The sequence below is a fragment of the Ceratotherium simum genome, chromosome 24, assembly GCF_057802395.1.
Source record: "Ceratotherium simum simum isolate JZ-2026a chromosome 24, ASM5780239v1, whole genome shotgun sequence".
Lineage (NCBI taxonomy): Eukaryota > Metazoa > Chordata > Mammalia > Perissodactyla > Rhinocerotidae > Ceratotherium > Ceratotherium simum.
Window position 1 is genome coordinate 46,559,489 of NC_141923.1, and position 21,186 is coordinate 46,580,674.

The following is a 21,186-nucleotide window of genomic DNA, read 5'->3' on the forward strand; positions in this document are numbered from 1 at the left end:
TATTTGAAACAGAGATGTAAGCAGACTCTCATTTTTGAGAAGATGCGTGGAGGATGAATTGAAAAGCAGCGGGAGTGGATGCAGAGAGACTATTAGGAGGTATCTGCATTAGTCTGGTTGACTGTGATAGAAGCTTGGACTAGAGTAGACAGGGGTGTGGAGAAAAGAGGATACATTCAGGAAGTATTTTAAAAGGTAAAATCAGTAGGATGGATCAGACATTAAGGATGAAAGAAAGGGAGGTGTCTGGGATAACATCTGCGTTTCTGGATGTTACATTTGGGGAAATGATGGTGCCATTCACAGATATCTGAAACACTTGGAGAGGAGCATATTTCAGAGATATAAGAGAGGGTGGAGATTATGAGTTTGCATTTGGACATGGTTAGTGTAGGATTTCTTTGAGACATCCAACTAGAGCTGTAGACTGGGTTGGATAAATGTGTCTAAAGCTCAGAGAAGAAATGTGACCTAGAGGTAGAAATCTACATCTTTAGCTGATGCCTCCTGGAATTTAGGCTCGAGGTCCTGGCTGGAAATCTAAATGTGGGAGTTGTCAATATAGAGATGATATTTAATGCTGTGAACTTGGATGAAATCACGTAGGGAGGAAGGGCCAGTGGCGTAGTGGTTAAGTTCTCACACTTTGCCTCACGGGTTTGCATCCTGGGCGTGGACCTACACACCACTCATCAAGCCATGCTGTGGTGGCGTCCTGTATACAAAATAGAGGAAGATTGACAACCGATGTTAGCTCAAGGCCACTCTTCCTCACCAAAAAAAAAAGAGTATAAAATGAAAATGTAAGTGATAAGGATGATTGAAGTTGAGATTATGAAGCAACTGCAGTATTGGTAAAGACAAAATCTAGGCTATGGCCATGGGAGTCTGAGATGGGGTAGAGGAAAAGAGAGTTTCAGAAAGTTTCATCTGCATCGATATTGAATATACTAAGAATTATGATAAAAGAATAGTGTTGTAGAGAATAACAATGAGTCTTGTGCTAAAAATCCTTAGGAAACGTGGGGGATTTCTTTTTAGGAATCTGTAGGTGTTCCAATAGCAGTTTCATCCTTTTTTTTTTTTAAGAGAGAGTTGGTTGAGGCAATAAAATGGAAGTGGTAATGAAGTGCAAGGAGGGCCCACCTCCAGGCCCCAGAGGGATGTAGAAATGAAATCAGTCACCACTTAAGAGGGCTAACAAGGAAGCAGTCTCCAGATGAATGTTCAGAAAAAAAGCTGAGGATGTACAGATTTTGCTGGTGCCAGACCATGAATCTCATGAGGCCCAGTGGGAGGGTTAGGGAGGGGTGGTCAGATTAGGAAAAGAACATTGCTCTGTGAGGATGGAGAATCCAGATGGTGAGAAATGGCTTGGTAATCATTGGCTTCTTGTAGTTACATCATGAAGAGGATAAAGGCAGAATAGAATGAGTCCTTATGCTCAGAAATTTACAGTGGATTTTTTAATTTATCACCTAAACCAGGACACCTTTGAGAATGGGAGAGGATTTCAAAGGAGTTAAAATTACAATTTTTTGAATTTATTGATTGGCAAATTCTGTTTTGGTAGATCTATAACATTTCTAGTCAAAAACTATTTCAAAACACTTTTTCCTAAAAAACATATTTGTGACATTAAAACATTAAAAAAACTTTCTTTACATTGATTATCTAAATGTTAAACATACAACCTAAACATTAACATAAGTAGAATAGTCATTCTTGGTATTCATGTACTTTAATCAGTTTTTTAGCCTGTCTCTAACCTGGTATTGCTGATATTTTTCTGAAAAAATATTTTTTTTTGATATAGTCTTTATTTTTCCTATAAAATTGGCTGCAGTCTTGTTCAGAGTTGCATTTTATTGTTAATAAATTTGAAGTGAGACCTTCAGATAATTCTTTTCTTTAGACCATAATATTTTTCAGTAAGAAAATACTCTGTTTTGGTTCTCATGTACCTGGTAAGCTCAGAGCAAATTCTACTAAATGGAAGCGTCTCAATTTTTAAAAATTTGTTTTGATTGAAATGGGTAAATATTTCATTTTTACTATTTTTACAGGTTCTGTCTTTTTACCTGCATTCAGAGTACCCTTTTTCAGTAATAAAGTCTTCAATATTTTTTTTTAAACTTTATTTATTTATTTTCCCCCCCAAAGCCCCAGTAGATAGTTGTATGTCATAGTTCCACATCCTTCTAGTTGCTGTATATGGGACTCGGCCTCGGCATGGCCGGAGAAGCGGTGTGTCGGTGGGCGCCCGGGATCCGAACCCGGGCCGCCAGCAGCAGAGCGCGCGCACTTAACCGCTAAGCCACGGGGTCGGCCCTAGTCGTCAATATTTTTAAAGACAAAATTCGTCAAGTAAGTTGTCTCTATTTATGATTCCTTTGAATGTTTTACAAATTTTAAGCCTACTCAATTTCATTTCATTTTGGCACAGAACATAAATTGATACAATTAAAAATAAGAATTCCATCAAAAGGTTCTTCCTGCAAGTCAAGATATTCCAAAGGGCAATTACCGAATTTCAAAATTAAATCATTTCACCGTTTCAGTTTTTAATGTACAGTTCAATTCTTCTTTGCTTTTGTAGGGATAAATTTCCATGTCTTCCTGTGTGTAAAAAGCTTTGTTTTCATTAATTGTATTTTACTAAAAGCATCAAAGGCTTAAGTTGAATGCTTTGATTATAGATTTCTAACTGATTTTGAACAAAATGCAACTAAGATTTAGAGAACTTGTTTTCAGTAATAATAACACCATCATTATAGGACACTTAGATTTTATAAAGTCGCTCTTCAAAGGCTCAAATATTTAAAAAATCTAATTGATGATAAGCAGCAGAGAAAGCATCTCATGCGATTTTGAAGTATTTTTGTGTATTTAACATCAGTTTATTACAAAAACTTGGTTATTCAATTATTTTGAGTATAAGTAAAATTACCTAAAATCTGACAACTGTGGCTTCTGTTTTGGTTGGTACTTATTGGAACTCATCACAGTTCATTTGGGCACAATATGAATTCTAATTCTAATTCCAAGTATGTTTGTGTTTCATAGATTTCTTAATTTAGTAAGAACATTGTTTTTACTACAGTGCTGTGTTCTACCAAAATGTGTATTATTACTGTAAAAATTAAGAATTTTATCTTTAGCATTGAACTTTTCAAATGAAGTTAGATAGAATTCCCAGTAATGTCAGCTGTTTCACTTTCCACAGAATGATCTTCCAGAAGCTTTGCTTTGTTTCCATGAACTGAAGGGAAAACTAAACCATTAAATCATCCACCAAACCATTATTGGAATTAATCTGACTGATTTTCTATTTAAAACCTCTGATGACATTGATATGAAACCGGTATCATTTAACTGTTTGAAAAGTTCTTTTACTAATGGAGACAACGTATTAACAGCTATCGCTTCACTTTTCATACTTGCACTAGAAAATTTAGAATGAAAAAGAAAATTAATTTAGAACAACTGTCATTTGTTTTAATGCTGCACTGTCCAATACACTAGCCGCTAGCCATGTGTAGCTATTTAGCTGTAAATTCATTAAAATTAACTGAATTAAAAATTCAGTTCCTCAGTCACACTAGCCACATTTTAATTGCTTGGTAGCCAGGTGTAGATCATTTCCATCATCTCAGAAAGTTATATTGGACAGCACTGAATTCTTTGAAAAGGCAGGTTTGACAAGATGCAGACTCACTTTCTGCAGCTGCAGAAGCATGCTCTTCAGGCAGTCTCAAGATAACCACTAACTTATGAAGTAGATGCTGATGCTTCTTCAGGAGTTCTGTCTTCTGACTTTCCTGGGATTGGTGTTATCACTACAGCCCTCATTTTGTTCAAGTTACATTTTCATTATCAAACTTCTTGAGAAGCAGGAATTTAGTAGTTTTTTATTAAACGTGTACTTGATGTGTTTTTTTCCAGCTCATTGCTACTGAAAGGGTGTGTATTTTTTTGCAAATTTTAAAAAGCATAGCCAATAATAAAATTAATATGTAGTTTATTCCTACAGTAAAGGACAAAAACACTGTAGGAAGAATGTTCAGACTACTCTAAAAGCTCTTCAGGGGACAGCTTAACTCTATTTCTTGCATATATATCTCATTAATTCCACTGTGTTTCACTATAATTTCCCACTGGCACCACCAACTGGCACCTGCAACTTTCTACATCTCCCTCAGTGCACCTGGCTAATACACCAAAGAGTCAGTAGCGACAGCAAGATGAAATACTTCTGCCATCACCACTGGAGACGGAAAGAAATTGCTCTCCCTAGGGGCTCATGTCTGACTTCACTTTGGTGTTTATCAGTTAACACCTGTTGTCTTTGAAAGGTGGTGTTAGTTATGCTGCGTCAAGAAAGGATTGGAAAGGGGAAGATGGGTTATCACTGGTTGTCTTCCAGCTTTACCTATGTGTTAAAAGTGAGAACTCTATTCATTGCACGTATTACACTACTAAACAAGATGGTGGCAGAAGCTGGCGGTGCAAAGAGGTCTGTCAAAACTGCCCTACCAATTTTGATGCAACTAATACTAATTTGTTTTAAAGTGAGAAATCGAGGACAAATGCCAAACCAGCTGGATCAGGAATGTCCTGGGCAAACTGAGACTTATGGTCCTCCTATTTATTTTCTATAGAAGGGGGTCCAAGCTCCTTACTCTGGTGTTAAGGAGATTTAGGTATTTAGGATGACCTCAATCTACATTTTCTTTCTCTATTTCGTGGACTCTCTGCTCCAGGTAAACTCTCTCATGCTTTACTGACTTCATATTTTGGTTCATGTGGTTTCGTCTGTTTGGGACTGCCCTCTTCACTAATCTCAGCATATCCGGTCCTCCTTGTCCTTTGACTTCCCGGCATAAATACCACTCTTCTGGTTTTCCAAGTGGTAATTAGTCTTTTTCTTCTGAACATCCATAGTTCTTTATATGGCTTCTCTTTGTCGTTTACCATGTTATTTTTGTATTTTATTTGCTTTTGTATGTGTCTAGATAGGAAACATACCGAATGAAAATAAAAGCACCCAGAAGAGAAGAGGTTTAAAACAAGATTTGAGAGATGCAGATAGCCGTCTAAATAATAAGCTTTGGATAATTGAGCTCTTGCATCCATCCATTTATTCATTCAACAAACATTTGTCAAGGCTTCTATATGTCAGAAACTACTTTGGCTAGAGACACAATGGTGAGCAAGGTAGACCTGGTCCCTGCTGTTACAGAGATTACATACTCATCTTTCTTACGTTATTACAAATAAATAAAAAATTTTATGCCGGGGAGGAACTGTAGAGAACATTAAACTCATGTTTTATTTTACAGGATAGGACATTAGCTGTCCTTGTTATTGAGGTTTATGTATGTAAAATGAGAAAACATTGGCTAATATCTTGATTTTATTGAAAAAAGATAAAGTGGCATTCCAGAAAAATTAATAGGCTGAAACTGGGTGACTTTTTAATTAATGTGTTTCTTTCACAGTTGTATTGTGACTTGTGGAAGTGATGGTGATGTGAGGATTTGGGAAGACTTGGATGATGATGATCCTAAGTCCATTAATGTTGGAGAAAAGGCATATTCATGTGCTTTGAAGGTATTAAAAACAGTTATAGCAGCTGATGTGAAATGGTACTGTTATGTGATTGTTATGCTTAGATGAAAAATATTTTTATACAAGTTTTGAATATAGATGTACCTTTTTGTTTCTCTTATGAAATAAAATGTATAATAATACCATAAATTGCCCAAAATTTTTACAGGCAAAATCTGAATGGTTTATAAAAGGTGATTAATGATGAGCTAATTAAAATATATGTAAGAAATTGTACTTTTCCTTTAAAGAAGGAGGTTTAAATGTTCCTTTTTTTTCCTTTGAAGAAAACTCAGTGGCGTTTCAGGTTTTTAGCTTACTAATTCAGATAACTTGAGGAATCGTTCTAGAAAAGAGAAATGTTTTGTTAACTTTTTCAAGATACATATATATTTCATGTTTCTAATGTTTTATGTGAGGTTAGTATGGCAATGAGATGTAGGTTACTTGGAGAATGAAGACATGTTTTCAGAAGGACTTTGCAAACTAAGTGTCTAAAAGCCACTCAGCTTCTTATTTGTGATAAATTTTGTTTAATTCTTCTTTTTTTTTTTTTTTGGTGAGGAAGATTGGCCCTGAACTAACACCTGTGGCCAGTCTTCCTCTTTTTGCTTGAGGAAGAGTGACCCTGAGCTAACATCTGTGCCCATCTTCCTCTACTTTGTATCTGGAACGCCTCCACAGGGTGGCTTGATGAGCAGTGTAGGTCTGCGCCTGGGATCTGAACCTGTGTACCCAGGCCGCCGAAGTAGAGAGTGCAAACTTAACCACTATGCCACTGGGCCAGCCCCTGTTTGTGGTAAATTTTAAGTTGAGTGCATTATATTTGGAGAGAAAAAAATCTTTCTGCAGAATTCATACTTTTTTCAAACTCAGACTCATTAAGGTAGATGAGATGGTCTTTAGACACATTCTTTTTTAAATGGTCATATATAATGGGAATTACATTCCAAGAAGAAAAAATATAAATGACCGACATACATTAAATACAAGCTAAATATCGCTAATAAGCAAAGAAGTGCAAATTAAACAATTGGATTTTTTTTCCTATAAGATTGGCAAGGATGAAAAATGTTGCTAATTCCAGTAATATTGAGAGCTTGGAGAAATAAGTATTTGTAAAGGAAAAACACTCTCCTCCTATGTTTTTCCTTTACTCTAACTACTACCATGCTCACAACACTTCTGACACCAGCCGTGTTGATTTTTTTCCCGATTTTTTCCATCAAGCAATTCCCTACAACACCAGCTGGGTGTCCTACAATGCTGTTCAATTCTGACACTAACCAGAGTTAGCACAGACCCTACAGGTTAATGGCTCAGTCCTATGAGACTATCTCCCACTTCAGATACCACTCACAAGTAGTAGGCCCCCAGGTTACCCACAACTTCTGCCCAACTTGGCTACAAATTGGAGGTTCCCATGACCCCTTCCTTGGATTCTGTCATTTGCTAGAACAGATCACAGAACTCAGGAAACACTTATGTTTACCAGTTTATGGATACAGATGAACAACCAGATGAAGAGATACATATGATGAGATCTGGGAGGGTCCTAAGTGCACGAGCTTCTGTCTCTGTGGAGCTGGGATGTGCCACCCTCCTGGTACATGAATGTGTTCAACCTGGAAGCTCCTCAAACCCCATACTATTGGGATTTTTATGGAGGCTTCATCACATGGGCATGATCGATTGTTAACTCCATTTCCAGCCCCTCTCCCCTTCCTGGAGGATGGGGGTGTGGGGCTGAATGTTGCAAGCTTTAACCATGGCTTGATCTTTCTGGTGACTAGCCCCCATCCTGAAGCTATCCAGGAGCCTAAGAAGAGTGTGCCTCATTAGAACAAAAGATACTGCTGTCACCCAGGAAATTCCAAGGAATTTGGGAGCTCTGTGTCAGGAACCAGAGTCAAAGACCAAATATTAGAACAAAAGATGCTCCTAGTGCTCTTCTCACTTAGGAAATGACAAGGGTCTCAGGAGCCCTGTGCCTGGAACTGGAGACAGAGACCAATTGATATTTTCTATTATTTCACAGTATTATCATACACAGTTGCTAGAAGTATAACTGAGGAACTTTTTTTTAGAGTCAATTGATATGACATATCAACATTAGAATGCACACAGTCATTTCTGGCTGTTTACTCTAAGTAAGTACTTATACACTTTCAAGTTTATGTGGACAAGGATATTAATAAAAACATTGTTAATAATACCAAAAGTTAGAAGCAATTGAGGTGTCCCTTAATAGAGAATTCATTTTATAAATTTTAGTAGAGCCATGTAATGTAATACTATGCAGCCACTGAAAAATGGGGGAGTGCTATATATCTTCATCCAAAAAAATATTTACAATAAGTTGAAAAATGAAAGAGTGAATTGCAGAGCAGTCTGTAAAGTGTAGTCTTATGTTTGTTAAAATAAAGGATATATATACATATATATTTGCAATTTGCATGTATATAAAAGAACGTTAAAAAGACATAACTCCAAAATGTTAATGGAAATTACTTTGTAAGAGTAGGGAAACTCACTCTCTGCTCCGGACACTTTTGTATTGTTATTTTTTCTTCTACAATAAGTATGTACTGCTTTTGTATGTGAAAAAGTCTATAAAGAAGTAAAAAGTAAAAGTGGTCTTGTAGTAGTTTCCTAGGGCTACTGTAACAAAGTATCACCAACTTGGTGGCTTGGAGCAACACAAAATTACTGTCTTACACTTCAGAAGGCAAAAAGTCTGAAATCAAGGTGTTGGCAGGGTTGGCTCCTTCTAGAGGCTCTGAGGGAGAATGCTTCTGGTGGTTGCCAGTAATCCTGGTTGTTCCTTGGCTTGGAGAAACATCAGTTTCCAGTCTCTGCCTCTATCTTTGCATCATCTTCTTCTCTGTGTCTTTTGTGTCTCAAATCTCCCTCTCCTTTTTCTTACAAGGACACCAGTCATTGGATTTAAATCCTTAACTTATATCTGCAAAGACCCTATTTCCAAATAAAGTCACATTCACAGGTACTTGGGCTTAGGCCTTAGACATGTCTTTTGGAGGCCACTATTCAACCTACTACTAGTCCCATAGTCAGTGCTAAAATGTTTTTGGCTTTAGGAATGGAGTTCATGGTACTTCAATGAAATGACATTACCAAATAGCAGTGCAAAGTTGACAGTTTTACAGTGTATTTCATTTAAAACATAATTGCCTATAAACACATACTTTCCATTTTTGGATTCAGTGGTACAGGAAAGTACAGTTAGATGTTTTATTTGAGAACAAAGTGGAGAAAATATCAACCTCCAAAATAGTGAAACTAGGATGAATCAACATATTTGTGGATAATCATAGTTAATGCTTGCATAGTATTTTACATTGTCAAGGCCTTTTAACAAAAATATGCAGAGGTATGTGGAATGATCTCCACTTTATTCTTGGGAAAACCAAAGCTCAGAGGAGGATCAAAAGACATAATCAGTAAGGAGTACAATGGGCTGGAGCTCCATCATCCTGTGCTGGGTTCCCTTCCTCACAACCCACCAGGGAGGAGAGTGGTCTGACTAAATCCTGACCAGACCCCTGATCCTTTGGGCAGGTTCTTTTTTTTTTTTTTAATTTTATTAGTTGACAAAGTACTGATAGTGATTGGGTTTTCCATAGATTTGTTGGAAAATGACTTCAAAGCAGGTACTTTATTCAGGTCTCCCTGGTGAGTGAGTACAGTTATATACTTTAATATTTACACATGAATAGAGGGCTAGTTAATGTGTTATTGAAGAATTACCAAAATTCTTTATTAGCGCTAACCTAGGATGCTTAGTCAGTATTCTACTAAGAAACCTCTGCAAGAACAGCACAGCCCTGTTGCCAGATTCCTGTACATGTACCCACATGAATAGTTGGTGTTTGTGCAGTTTTGCCAAAGAACGCTTAGCATCATCAGTGTTGTTTTAAGTTGGTTATAGCTTTTTGTTGATTCTCTTCTTGTTTTCACATTTAAATTATTCTTAGCTTCAACTTTATAAATCTAGTTTATTGTGGATTGTTTAGTTAATTACTTACTGTAGTTACAATGTAGGCATAAACAGTATTTTTCACCAGTTTTCCAGTAATCGAACTTGAAGATAAGTATATATTACAGTTCAAATATGAATCATCTTTACTGTTATTTGGACAGACGTATACATCCTCCCAAATTTTGCTATATGGTAACATGTTATTGTTATCACCAAGTGCTTTTTCCACTAGAGGGGGAGCAGGTGCTATAGATAGGCTGAGGGTCCTAAATGTGCAAGAGACCTGTGGCTGAGACCTATTGCTATAGGGTAGAGTATATTCATTAACAGACTTGAGTAGTTTGTTTTTCTTGGCAGTTATCATTTAATCTAAATTAATAAATGGACCATATGATTTATCAGAGCTTGTATGAGGTTGGTAGACTTTGATTTAGTCTGTTAGGACTTAATCCCTCCTGGAAAAGTAATAAAATTAAAGCGCTGGGGCAAATCTTTGACCTTTTATGATTCTTAGCTAAAAGCTCTGTATAGCAATGGTATCTGCTGATCATTTTCAGAGCCTAAAACTTTCTATTTATTTAGTGTTTTTAAAAAGGATCTTTTACACTTTACCCTACTCCAAAAGACGTATAATAATTTTATTGTGGAAACTACAGTGTGGCCCTTGTGGCCCTGCCTTCTGATGTGCAGTTTCTTCCCGGAGACTAGCTAATTTCTCTGAAAAGCTCTCTTGAGTCTCCTTTTTTGTGACACTTGGGAATCCATAAAAATACTATTTAAATATTTTTCTCACCAGATGTAAAAGAAAAACCAGAGGCTAAAAGTTTGGCTGATGGAGGGGGAAGTAAGTTTTCTAAAGATAGCAAATAAATTTTTCTTACTGTTCTATGTTTCAGGAAAGTTGTACATTGATAATTTCTCTCTTGGCATGAACTATATTTATAAGGTTTTTTTTTTTTTTTAAGGATTTTTAACTGTGGAGAGACTCCCAATTGATTTGCATTTGTTTTGCCAATGTTTCTTACGTTTATTTTTCTTTTAGAGTGGAAAATTGGTCACTGCAGTATCTAACAATACTATTCAAGTCCACACATTTCCTGAAGGAGTTCCAGATGGTATATTGACACGCTTCACCACGAATGCAAACCATGTGGTCTTTAATGGAGATGGTGCAAAAATCGCTGCTGGATCTAGGTGAGGCTGTTAGATATCAAAAGAGGAGATAATGTTAGAACAGAATGGCCTCATTCATTGGTTTCACGGTAACATTTTCAAGATTCTGCCTTTTTTTTTTTGTCACTTAATTTTTATATTCAAGTCTCTTATCTAGTAAAGGACAAACTTGTGCTTCCTTGTGATTTGAGATATATTGCTTTGCAAACAGCCTATTCAGTAAGTGCTGAAAAAGATTGGAGAAAGATGATAGTTTGATACAAAATTTAAGAAATTATTTTAGGCAGAATCTTGCCTGTACAATCAGGATTTTTGCTGTTTCTCTTGAAGTGTTTTTGTCATAGGAAAAAAATGTAATTGGTGAGTTGCTGAGGTGGAGTAAAAGACATAGTACTTTTAAAAATGGTTGTGACTAATTACATTAGCAAATAATAGAATCTTAAGATGTAACTAAGGAAGCCACTCAGGAGGTATTTGTATTTTAACATAATGGGAAATCTTGGCTTGTGTTTTTAGCATTTTTATAGAGCAAAACTAAAAGGTCATTAATTTGGGTGCCAAATTTCACTAATTGCTATAAAAAAAGGCATTTATTCTAGTGAATTTGAAATATTTGGGTCATAGCTTTTAGGAGGGGCATTTGCACTGGCATTTATTCATTCATGTACATTACTCTTACTGTTCATAGTGATTTTCTAGTCAAAGTTGTGGATGTGATGGATTGCAGCCAACAGAAAACATTTCGAGGACATGATGCGCCTGTTTTAAGTCTTTCCTTTGATCCTAAGGACATCTTTCTGGTAATCAATTTTTCCCTCTCTCTTTGCATTTTTCTTGAATATGTTTAAAATTGTAAGAGAATTAGCAAAAAATTTCACACAGTTGATAAAAGGCTCTGATTTATCAATTGAACCAGTTTCCATACGGTATTATGGCTGTAACTGTAGAGAAATCTATTGTTTTATTCCTGTAGGCATCAGCTAGTTGTGATGGATCTGTTAGAGTGTGGCAAATTTCAGATCAGGTAAGCTCATCAATTTGAATTTAAAACTTTCTGCCCATTTCCATTACATATTGTATTATTTGGCCAAATTAATAATTCTTTTTCTTTATAGTTTGTTTCTTTTGGGTAGCGTTAAATGCATGTTTTGTGATCAAATTCCATAATAATCTAACGCAAAAGTAAATATGTTGAAGACTAATTGCTTTTGTACTCTATCACAGGGGAAGTTATAGATTTATATTTCATTTTTAGGTTTTATAAATCAACAGGTGAAATGCAGTCATTATATATTTTACAAACTAACTACCATGTGTTGGGCCCCAGATGTTGGGGATGCAAAAATAAAATAAGGCATGGGCCACACTTGATTGGGAAATTCGCATGAGCAACTTATTCAAACCTAGCCTGATAAAAGTTTTAAAGGAGATATGAAGAAAGTGGTCTCTGGATTGGCAGAGGGAACAATTAATTCTTTCTGAGGTGATCAGAGAGGCCTTGGCATTTCTAGAGATGATGTGGCTAATGAGAGAAATATTCCCCACAGGTATGCCTCAGTAGCCACAGTTCCTTCCCCTCATTCTTGAACTATTTAGAAGGATTGACTTTCACACCTTAACATTTTTTAATAGATTTCTGAAGTTTATTTTCGTAGACACTTTAAGGTTTTAATATATTGTTTTTTGTATGTGCGTATGTACATTCATTCACTGAGCATATTGTTTGCTTATTCTACATGGGAAATAGTCTAATTATTTAAGACTTGTGCTCTTTTTACTTCTGAAGGACTTAGAGTAATTTAGGTAAATCAGATATTATCATAATTAGATTAAAGTGAATTAAGTTGTTTTTTTTTTTGAGCTACATATCAGTTTGAAGAAACCACCTATTAGATGTATTCAGTCCTACATATTTTTGGGAAGAATTTTCATAAAGGGAAATAAATTTTCTTATTTTTTTAAAATCAGACATGTGCTATTAGTTGGCCACTGCTACAAAAATGCAATGATGTGATAAATGCAAAATCAATCTGCAGACTTGCTTGGCAGCCAAAAAGTGGGAAGGTAAGTGACTCTTAATTTTCAACCTTTGTTTTAATTATTTGTTCCAGTCCTTGTTAACTTTGAAGGTAAGAACAGTCTTTTAAATTGTAACTATTTCATTTGGATTATAAATTTTAGAGCCCCAAGCCAACTAATTGATATTGAAATGCTTTAAGAAACATTTCAACTTTTTAAAGATTCTTTTTAAAGAGTACGTTTGGCATGAATGAATTAATTTTATATTCTTGTTTACATCTATATTTAATGGAACAACTCTGGAAACAGTTTTGTTATGTCCACCCTTACCACTAGTATTTAACATTTTGGATGTTAGACAATAGAAAAGATGTGAAAGGTTTGAAAGGAGGAAGGAGAATGCTTGTTATTTGCAAATGAAATGCTTGTATACAAGGAAATTCCAAGAAAATCAACTGGGGGAAATTATTATTAATAATAAGAAAATTCAATAAGGTAGCTGGAAGCAAAATTAACATTCAGAACCAGGGCCGGGCCCGTGGCTTAGCGGTTAAGTGCATGCGCTCCGCTACTGGCGGCCCAGGTTCGGATCCCGGGTGCACACAGACACACCGCTTCTCTGGCCATGCTGAGGCCGCGTCCCACATACAGCAACGAGAAGGATATGCAACTATGACATACAACTGTCTACTGGGGCTTTGGGGGGGAAAAAAACAAAAACAAAAACAAATGGAGAAGGTCATCTGACCTGACCAAGGGTCTGTGCCTCTTGTCTGTATGTATAAGCATGCTCTTCCTGCCAATCTGTAGCTCACTGGAAATGCTCTCCCTCTACCACAACTGCTTTGAGTGACAAAGCAGCACTGAACACTCTAAAAAAAAAAACAAAAAAAAAATTCAGAACCAATAACAATTATATATGCAAACAATAGCCATTTAGAACATATGGTGGGAGAAAATAATGCACTTACTGTGAAATCAAAAAAGATAAAATAACTAGGGGTAAACTTACTAAGAAATGTGAAAGATCTATATAAAGAAAACTTTACCATTCTATCAAGAGGAGTAAAAGAAGATGTTGTTAAATAGAAAAATATATCCCATTCTTAGAGAGGAATTTTCAATATAAATAAAGATGTCAGTTCTTCCCTAAATTAATCTATAGTTTTGACAACATTCAAATATAAAATATCAATAAGATTTTTGGGGAGACCAAATAGAGCTAATTTCCATATGGAAAACTACAAGTCTTGAAAAAGAAAAGTGATGGAGTCTAATCCAGTCAAATATAACATACTGTGATGCTGTAGGAATTATAAATTGCTACTGACTCATGAATAAACAGAGAAATAGATTCAGTATATATATGGGAATTTAGTGTATGGTAAAGATGGAGAAAAGGAGATTTAGTAAATATATTGGCAAAGGGTGTGGATACCAGGAGATGAGAATCGTTGAGAACCATCTTGGAGGCTTCCTGCCACATGGAGAATCTTTATATAGGTATTTGCTGTAATATTCTTTGAACTTCTCTGTATGTGTGAAATTTTTCAGAAAAGATTATAAACTTGACAATGTAAAAAGTATTCTTGTATGATAAAAATATTTCAGAAACAGGACAAATGATAACTGGGAAAAAAGTTTGAAACAATATGACAAAGAGCTAATTTTCTTATATACAAAGAATTCTTACAAATCAGTAAGACCCCAATAGAAAGATGGGCAAGGACATGAGCAGACAATGTATAGAAAAATATGTACAGATGGCTTTTAACATAGGAAAATATATGCAACCTTTCGTACTAAAAAATACAAATTGAAAGTATAGTGATAAGTCTATTTTTCATTTATGAGATGGTCAAAGATTAAAAGTTTGATTCTATACTATGTGGAAGAGTGTTTGGCCATTTTTATCAGAATAAAAGATCAACAGTACTACTTCTAGGCATATATCCTGTAAGCATATTCATACAGATTCACTACAGGATATGTATAATGAAATTGTTGCCCCATTGTTTATAGTAACAAAAGATTGGAAACATCCTAAATGTTCATTAATAGGGAACTAGTTAAATAAATTGTGCTATTTCTGAAAGTAGAATAGTCTGCAACTGTTAGAATGAGGTGTATCTGTATGCCCTCACATGAAATGATCTTCAGATATATTGTTAAGTAAAAAACATCAAGCTGTAGAAGAGTGGATATAGATAGAATGTTACTGTTTATTAATTGTGTGTGTGTGTGTGCTTGTGTATATGTACCTATGCATTCTTGTATAGTCTGTGCTTATATTTGCCTTCAAGAAGTAGAAATAGAATATAGGGACGGGAGGGAGACTTTTTTCTCAATATATGCCCTTTTGTGTCATGAGAACTTTTAAGGGTGTACATTATGCATTAAAGCAATAGTTGGGGAATCCAGCATGTATTTTTTTCTTTTTATAAAAAACATTAATCTAATTAATTTAAAATTAATAAAATTAGCATAGTTTACTGTTCATAAATAATACACCTTTTTCCTTTTTTTGATAAACATGGAGAGGATATACTATTTGTATGTTTTCTACTAATCTGTTTCTTAGGAAGAATACATAGGAAGATAAATTTCCTTTTCTTAAGATATTAAAAGCATTCTGGCTCTATTTCTTTTCTTCCAGCAAATGAGATGAGTATTTAGATTCAAAGGGCTTAAATTCCTTAAGAAGTAGTGTTAAAAATACTAGTAACTACTAGTAATGCTGTTTTTCAGTACAGCAGTAGGGTGATCATTACCCATTCTTTGCTGATTTTAAGTAAATTTCTGAGCTTTGTTAGTTGTCAGTTAAAATACAAACTTGCTTTTATGTTTTGTAAGCTTATTTGAATGAATTTTCTGCTTTTTTTCTCTTCAGATTTAATTTAATGTAAACTTTGGTTTAAATCATTTATCTTTCCTAATAGTTGCTGGCAGTTCCTGTGGATAAATCTGTTAAGCTATATAGAAGAGAAACTTGGAGTAATCAGTTTGATCTTTCAGATAATTTCATCTGTCAGGTAGGTTTTGTAAGTGACACTTTCACTAGACTAAAGGGAATATTTAATGCAGACTTTGCTTAAATACACTTGCAGTTAAATATTGTTGGAAATGGAGAACAACTCCAGACTGTTGTGTATGTATCCACTTTCTGCCCCCTCAGCCTTTCTTTGTTTAGCCAATAATTGCAGTAGGTAGGTCTTTGCTAGGTCCCATCTGACCTTTCTGCGTTGTGAAATTTGATAAGAAAATCTTTGAATTTATAAGAAGTCAAATTTAATCCTAGCGTAGTATTAGAATAAGTTATTCTCACGTTATCAGTAATTAGCCTTTATTGTTAAATGAGTTTCGCTGAAACTTGTGATCATAGACTCTGGAATTGTAGAGCAAGAAAGGTTGTTGGTCTGTATTCATTCTCTCACTTGCTCGCTCCCTCTCTCTCTCTTCCTCTCACACACACTAGTTTTGCAGTTAGGGAAATAGAGACACCCATTAGGTCAGCAATGGCTTACTAAAGTTCGCATCACTTACTAGTTCTCTTCATCTTGATGGTGGCTGCTAAGAGGATACCTTGTGTTGTCTCTCCTTCCCAGATAATAACATTTTTTAGATTTTGCTGTAAAAATTATGCCAGTATAATTTTCTCATGATAAAGTAATAGCCGCTATTGATAGCTAAATATTATTGAAAAATAAAGTTAAAAAATGAGCAAACTGTCTTGCTATTTATATATCAGATCTAATGAGAAGTTACGTAGAATACGTAGAATAGGGGTTGTAAAACTTTGAATTTGGTAGTATGAGTATTTAGTTTCAAATTATACAAAATTGTTATTTATTAATTGTTTTTCTTTATAGACCCTCAATATAGTAACCTGGTCTCCTTGTGGGCAGTATTTAGCTGCAGGGAGTATTAATGGTTTAATTATAGTTTGGAATGTGGAAACCAAAGATTGCATGGAAAGGTATGATTCAATATATCTTTTGTCTCTTTTTTGCTTATTTCTATCGTATTTTTGTTTCTCTTATCGTGAAACATTTCAAATTTGTAATTATTAGATTGTCAAAATGCAAACATATAGCTTTTAGTTTATAAAAAGTCATTTAACCTTTTCTAATAAATTTACCTAAAGAAATGTATAGTTTATATTTTTCTTTAGAATGTTTTAAGAACTTACTTTTTAATATTTAGGGTGAAACATGAGAAGGGTTATGCAATTTGTGGCCTGGCGTGGCATCCTACTTGTGGACAAATAGCTTATACTGATGCAGAAGGAAATCTCGGGCTCCTGGAGAATGTTTGTGACCCCAATGGAAAGACATCAAGCAGTAAGGTAATAAGCAATATGATAGGACATTGTCTTCAAAGTCTTTCTGTGGTCATATGGATTTGGAAAACACCACAAACTATATTACTTTCTTGGGAAGTTACAAGTCACGTTACTATATGAGATGCTCAGTAATGATCAATAGTAAAGAAAACTGTTTAAATTTGTTCAATCTGATGTTTCAACCTGTACAATATTTTACTAAGAAAGTTTTTTACCTCCATATAATGCCTCTTAATATTTCTTGGCTTTCCAAGGGTTACCTTTGTGAAATGCTATTTTACTATCCTGCTGTTCTGGGGATTGTTTGTTAAATAAATGTTTTATAGATAAAAATTAGAGTTAATAACTGTAATTTAGTTTAGCCTATAATCTTCTGCTCTGAATTAGCCTTAACTCTTAGGGCTGCCCACATACCTCTTATGCTGAGCCATTCAGCCTTACTGAACTGCTTTACAGAGGCCACCGTGTCTTATCCCTCCTTGCTTTTGTTCGTGATTTCTCTCCCGGGCAGATATCCCCATTCATATTTCAAGTCTTGGTTTAGACTTCCAGTTAAAGATTGCAGACTCTTTACATGCATTTTTTTCTGCTCAGATACCTCATACCTGAAACCCCCACTAAAACTACACTAAAGGAATTTTTAAAAATGCATAGTCCCGTAAGGTTAAAGAAGACAGTTGAAGGGATGATCGTAACAAAATTTTGGAGGCTGGAAAATAGAAAGATGATTGGAACTAACTTTAGTTCTCAAAAAGTTGAATCCTAAGACCTCAGTATGGAAAAGCTGAGGTGCGATTCACTTTGCCTGACTGAGACCCGAAAGATTCAGAATTTGGTAGCACTAGGTATTTCTAAAAGTGAGGCTTAAAACAGGAGGGTTGGTTTAATAAACAAGTAGATCCCTCCAGTCTCAACATCAGTGAGCACAGCTAGTACTCACTTCCCTCATCCCCATATACATTCTGGCAGAAAACTGGAGATTTATTCTCTAGAAAAGGTAAAATAGAGATCTTTGGTCCCGGGACACTGAGTACAGTTGAGTGGCATTGGGTGAAGGGGGAATACTGTCCTGAAAAGGATTAAATGAAAGTATATGTTTCAATGTTGAAATTCCAAGGTCTCTTTTCATACTTGGCTTCCAGAGCATTGATTGTCAGCCAGTCTAATGCTTTTCAGGCAGAAAATTGGAAGAATTATCTTTGGGAAATCTATCCAAGAAAAAAAAACCTCAAGAGAGAGAAGATTCTTAACTCCAGGAAAAACAAAAAGTTGTAAAATAAAGAAAAAGTGATCATAATGTATTACATCTGTAAAATGAGGATAGAAATAATACCTACCACCTAGGTTTATTGTGAGGATTAAATGAATTATGTGCAAAGAGTTAAAACAGTCTTTAGCACAGTTTTTAAGTGTTGCTAGTATTATTTTTATTCAGCCATAAATAGCATTTACAGGGTCATAATCATCTAAATACTGTATATTGATCCAACCAATATGAGAATATATCTATATTGGGAAGATTGGGGTAGGAGAATAGTGTGCGTGTATACATGGGCTAGGGGTGGTTGAAAAATGGCACCAAATCCTCATCTTCCCTAATAGAGGGAAGTTAATAGGATCTATTAAATAGATAATGATTAAAACTGAAAAATCAAAAAATAGCATTAGAATATTATTTATGACTGTGGAGGAAGGTATCAAAAGAAATAACTAAAAGAGCAGATGCTGTGCAGGAGACTGTTTTCATTTTTGTAATAAGACTTGTAACACTGTTTGATTAATTTATAGTCACGTGTAACATTGCTAAAAACAAAACATAAGTGGAGAAATAATTTTTAGTTCAAAGGTCACCTCTCATAAAACTTTTAATCCTTCTATCCAGAATTGCCTGCTTTCTCCTAAATATGAGGCAAAACCCTGATTTTTCCAATAAGAAAATCCAAAAAAATTTTTTTGACCAAACTGAGTGCCTGAACTTTTAGGACTATAGATAAAATAGTTAAATATCTTATAGCGTTTAGTTATTAATTTAATTACTTGTATCAAATCATATGTTTATATGAATTTAGAGATATTTTTTTCTGTTCCTTCACTTTATTAAACATCAGTTTTTCAGAACACAATTGTATGTACTTCCATCTAAAAGTTTTGTGATATAGTCCCTTTTGAATCCATTAATGATGTTCTTATTAGAATTTTATACCATGTTTTACTTTATATAATTATATATTTATATGATTTTAAATATAATTTTATATAATTATATATGTGTGTTGTATATACTTTTATATATTTATTTACTTTATATAATTGTATATAGATGTATACTATAAGTTTCCATTGGCTAAACATCTGTACAGTTTTCATTCATCCTAGGAGTAGCTTGTAATCTCTACAATGTTATCTGCTTACTGTTTCACTTTTTAAAGTGATTGCAAAAACTTTACACTAGATCCAATACATGCAATGGTATGTTTACATTCCTAGGATTCGGTGATTAACTCTGTTGAATTTCTTTGCCTTCTTTGTTTTTCTATTCATTCTGTTTACTTCTATAAGCATCAAAAAAACTAGCTTTAACTGAGATCATTTAAAGCAAGTATATCTTATCTAAGTGTATCTTGTTCAAAATAAAAGTAAATGAGAGGACTTCTTTTCTGGGGAATGACTTTTTGAGAAGTAAAATCTTGCCTTATATTTGGGTATATAGTATTTCTTTATCTGTCCTACACTCCTGCCCCATCTGTACACTATAAGGCATTTAAAGTATGGACTAGGTCTTAATATAAATATAAATACAATTCTTGTAAATACATTTGCTAAGTATTCTTATCAGGGCATTTCCTTACTTAGTAGAGTTTTTAGGTGCATATTAAAAGATTGACTTTTGAATGATTGAGTTTATCCAAATAGTTCACTAATACTTTCTAATTTGTATTAATTTGTTCAAGGCATCTAGCAGAGTGGAAAAGGATTACAATGATCTTTTTGATGGAGATGATACAAGTAATGCTGGTGATTTTCTAAATGACAATGCAGTCGAGACTCCCTCTTTTTCAAAAGGGATTATAAATGATGATGAGGATGATGATGACCTCATGCTGGCTGCAGGTCGTCCTAGACAGCGAAGTCACATCCTAGAAGATGATGAAAACTCAGCTGGTATGAACTGACTTTGTGGGTGTGATGATCCATCCTGTTGATTAATATTTTCAATTTTTTGTTAAAACTATTATTTAAAGTCATTATTGAATTTGTAGAATGTGCTAAAGCAGTACATAGAGGGAAATTTATAACAGTAAATACTTAGGTTAATAAAGGTTTCAAATCAATGATCTAAGTTTGTGGTTTAGCAAACTGGAAAAAGAAGAGGAAATTAAACTCCAAGCAAGCAGAAGAAAGGAAATAATAAAGAGCAGAATTCAATGAAATTAACATCAAAAAACACTATTTAAAAAGTCAGTGAAACCAAAGGCTGTTCTTTGAAAAGATAATAAAATTGATAATAAAATTGATAAATCTCTGTCCTGACTGATCAAGAAAGAAAGAAAAGACACAAATGACTAATACAAGTAATGAAAGAGGGGTCATCACCATAGATCCTATAGTCCTCCACTACCAATATGGTAGCCACTAGCTGCCTGTGGTTATTGAGCACTGGAAATGTAGCTAGTTCAAATTAAGGTGTGTGATGTAAGTGTAAAATGCAACCAGATTTTGAAGGTAGTATGAAAAAAAGAATGTAAAATATCTTAGCCATTTTTTACATTGAGTAGTACATGTTGAAATGATAATATTTTAAATGCAATATATTATTAAAATTAATTACCCGTTTCTTTTTACTTTTTAAAATATGGTTACTAGAAAATTTTAAATTATATATGTAACTCACATTATATTTCTGTAAGACAGCACTGCTATTAATATCATAAGGGTAATAGGAGAATATTATGAACAACTTTGTGACCATAAATTCAACAACTTAGATGAAATAGACAAATTCTTTGAAAGACACAAACTATGAAGCTGACTCAAGAAGAAA

General features: G+C 34.5%; 1 protein-coding gene across 1 annotated transcript in view; it reads left to right on the top strand.

Moving 5' to 3' along the window:
- WDHD1 (WD repeat and HMG-box DNA binding protein 1) overlaps positions 1–21,186 on the top strand; it is a 64,392-nt gene that overhangs the window by 1,502 nt on the left and 41,704 nt on the right. The window contains exons 2-10 of the mRNA XM_004426175.3: positions 5,502–5,613; positions 10,653–10,804; positions 11,472–11,583; positions 11,757–11,807; positions 12,752–12,847; positions 15,742–15,834; positions 16,672–16,778; positions 17,006–17,147; positions 20,096–20,306. Coding sequence (XP_004426232.1) covers positions 5,502–5,613; positions 10,653–10,804; positions 11,472–11,583; positions 11,757–11,807; positions 12,752–12,847; positions 15,742–15,834; positions 16,672–16,778; positions 17,006–17,147; positions 20,096–20,306 — 1,076 coding nt within the window. The remainder of the gene's footprint in view (positions 1–5,501; positions 5,614–10,652; positions 10,805–11,471; positions 11,584–11,756; positions 11,808–12,751; positions 12,848–15,741; positions 15,835–16,671; positions 16,779–17,005; positions 17,148–20,095; positions 20,307–21,186) is intronic.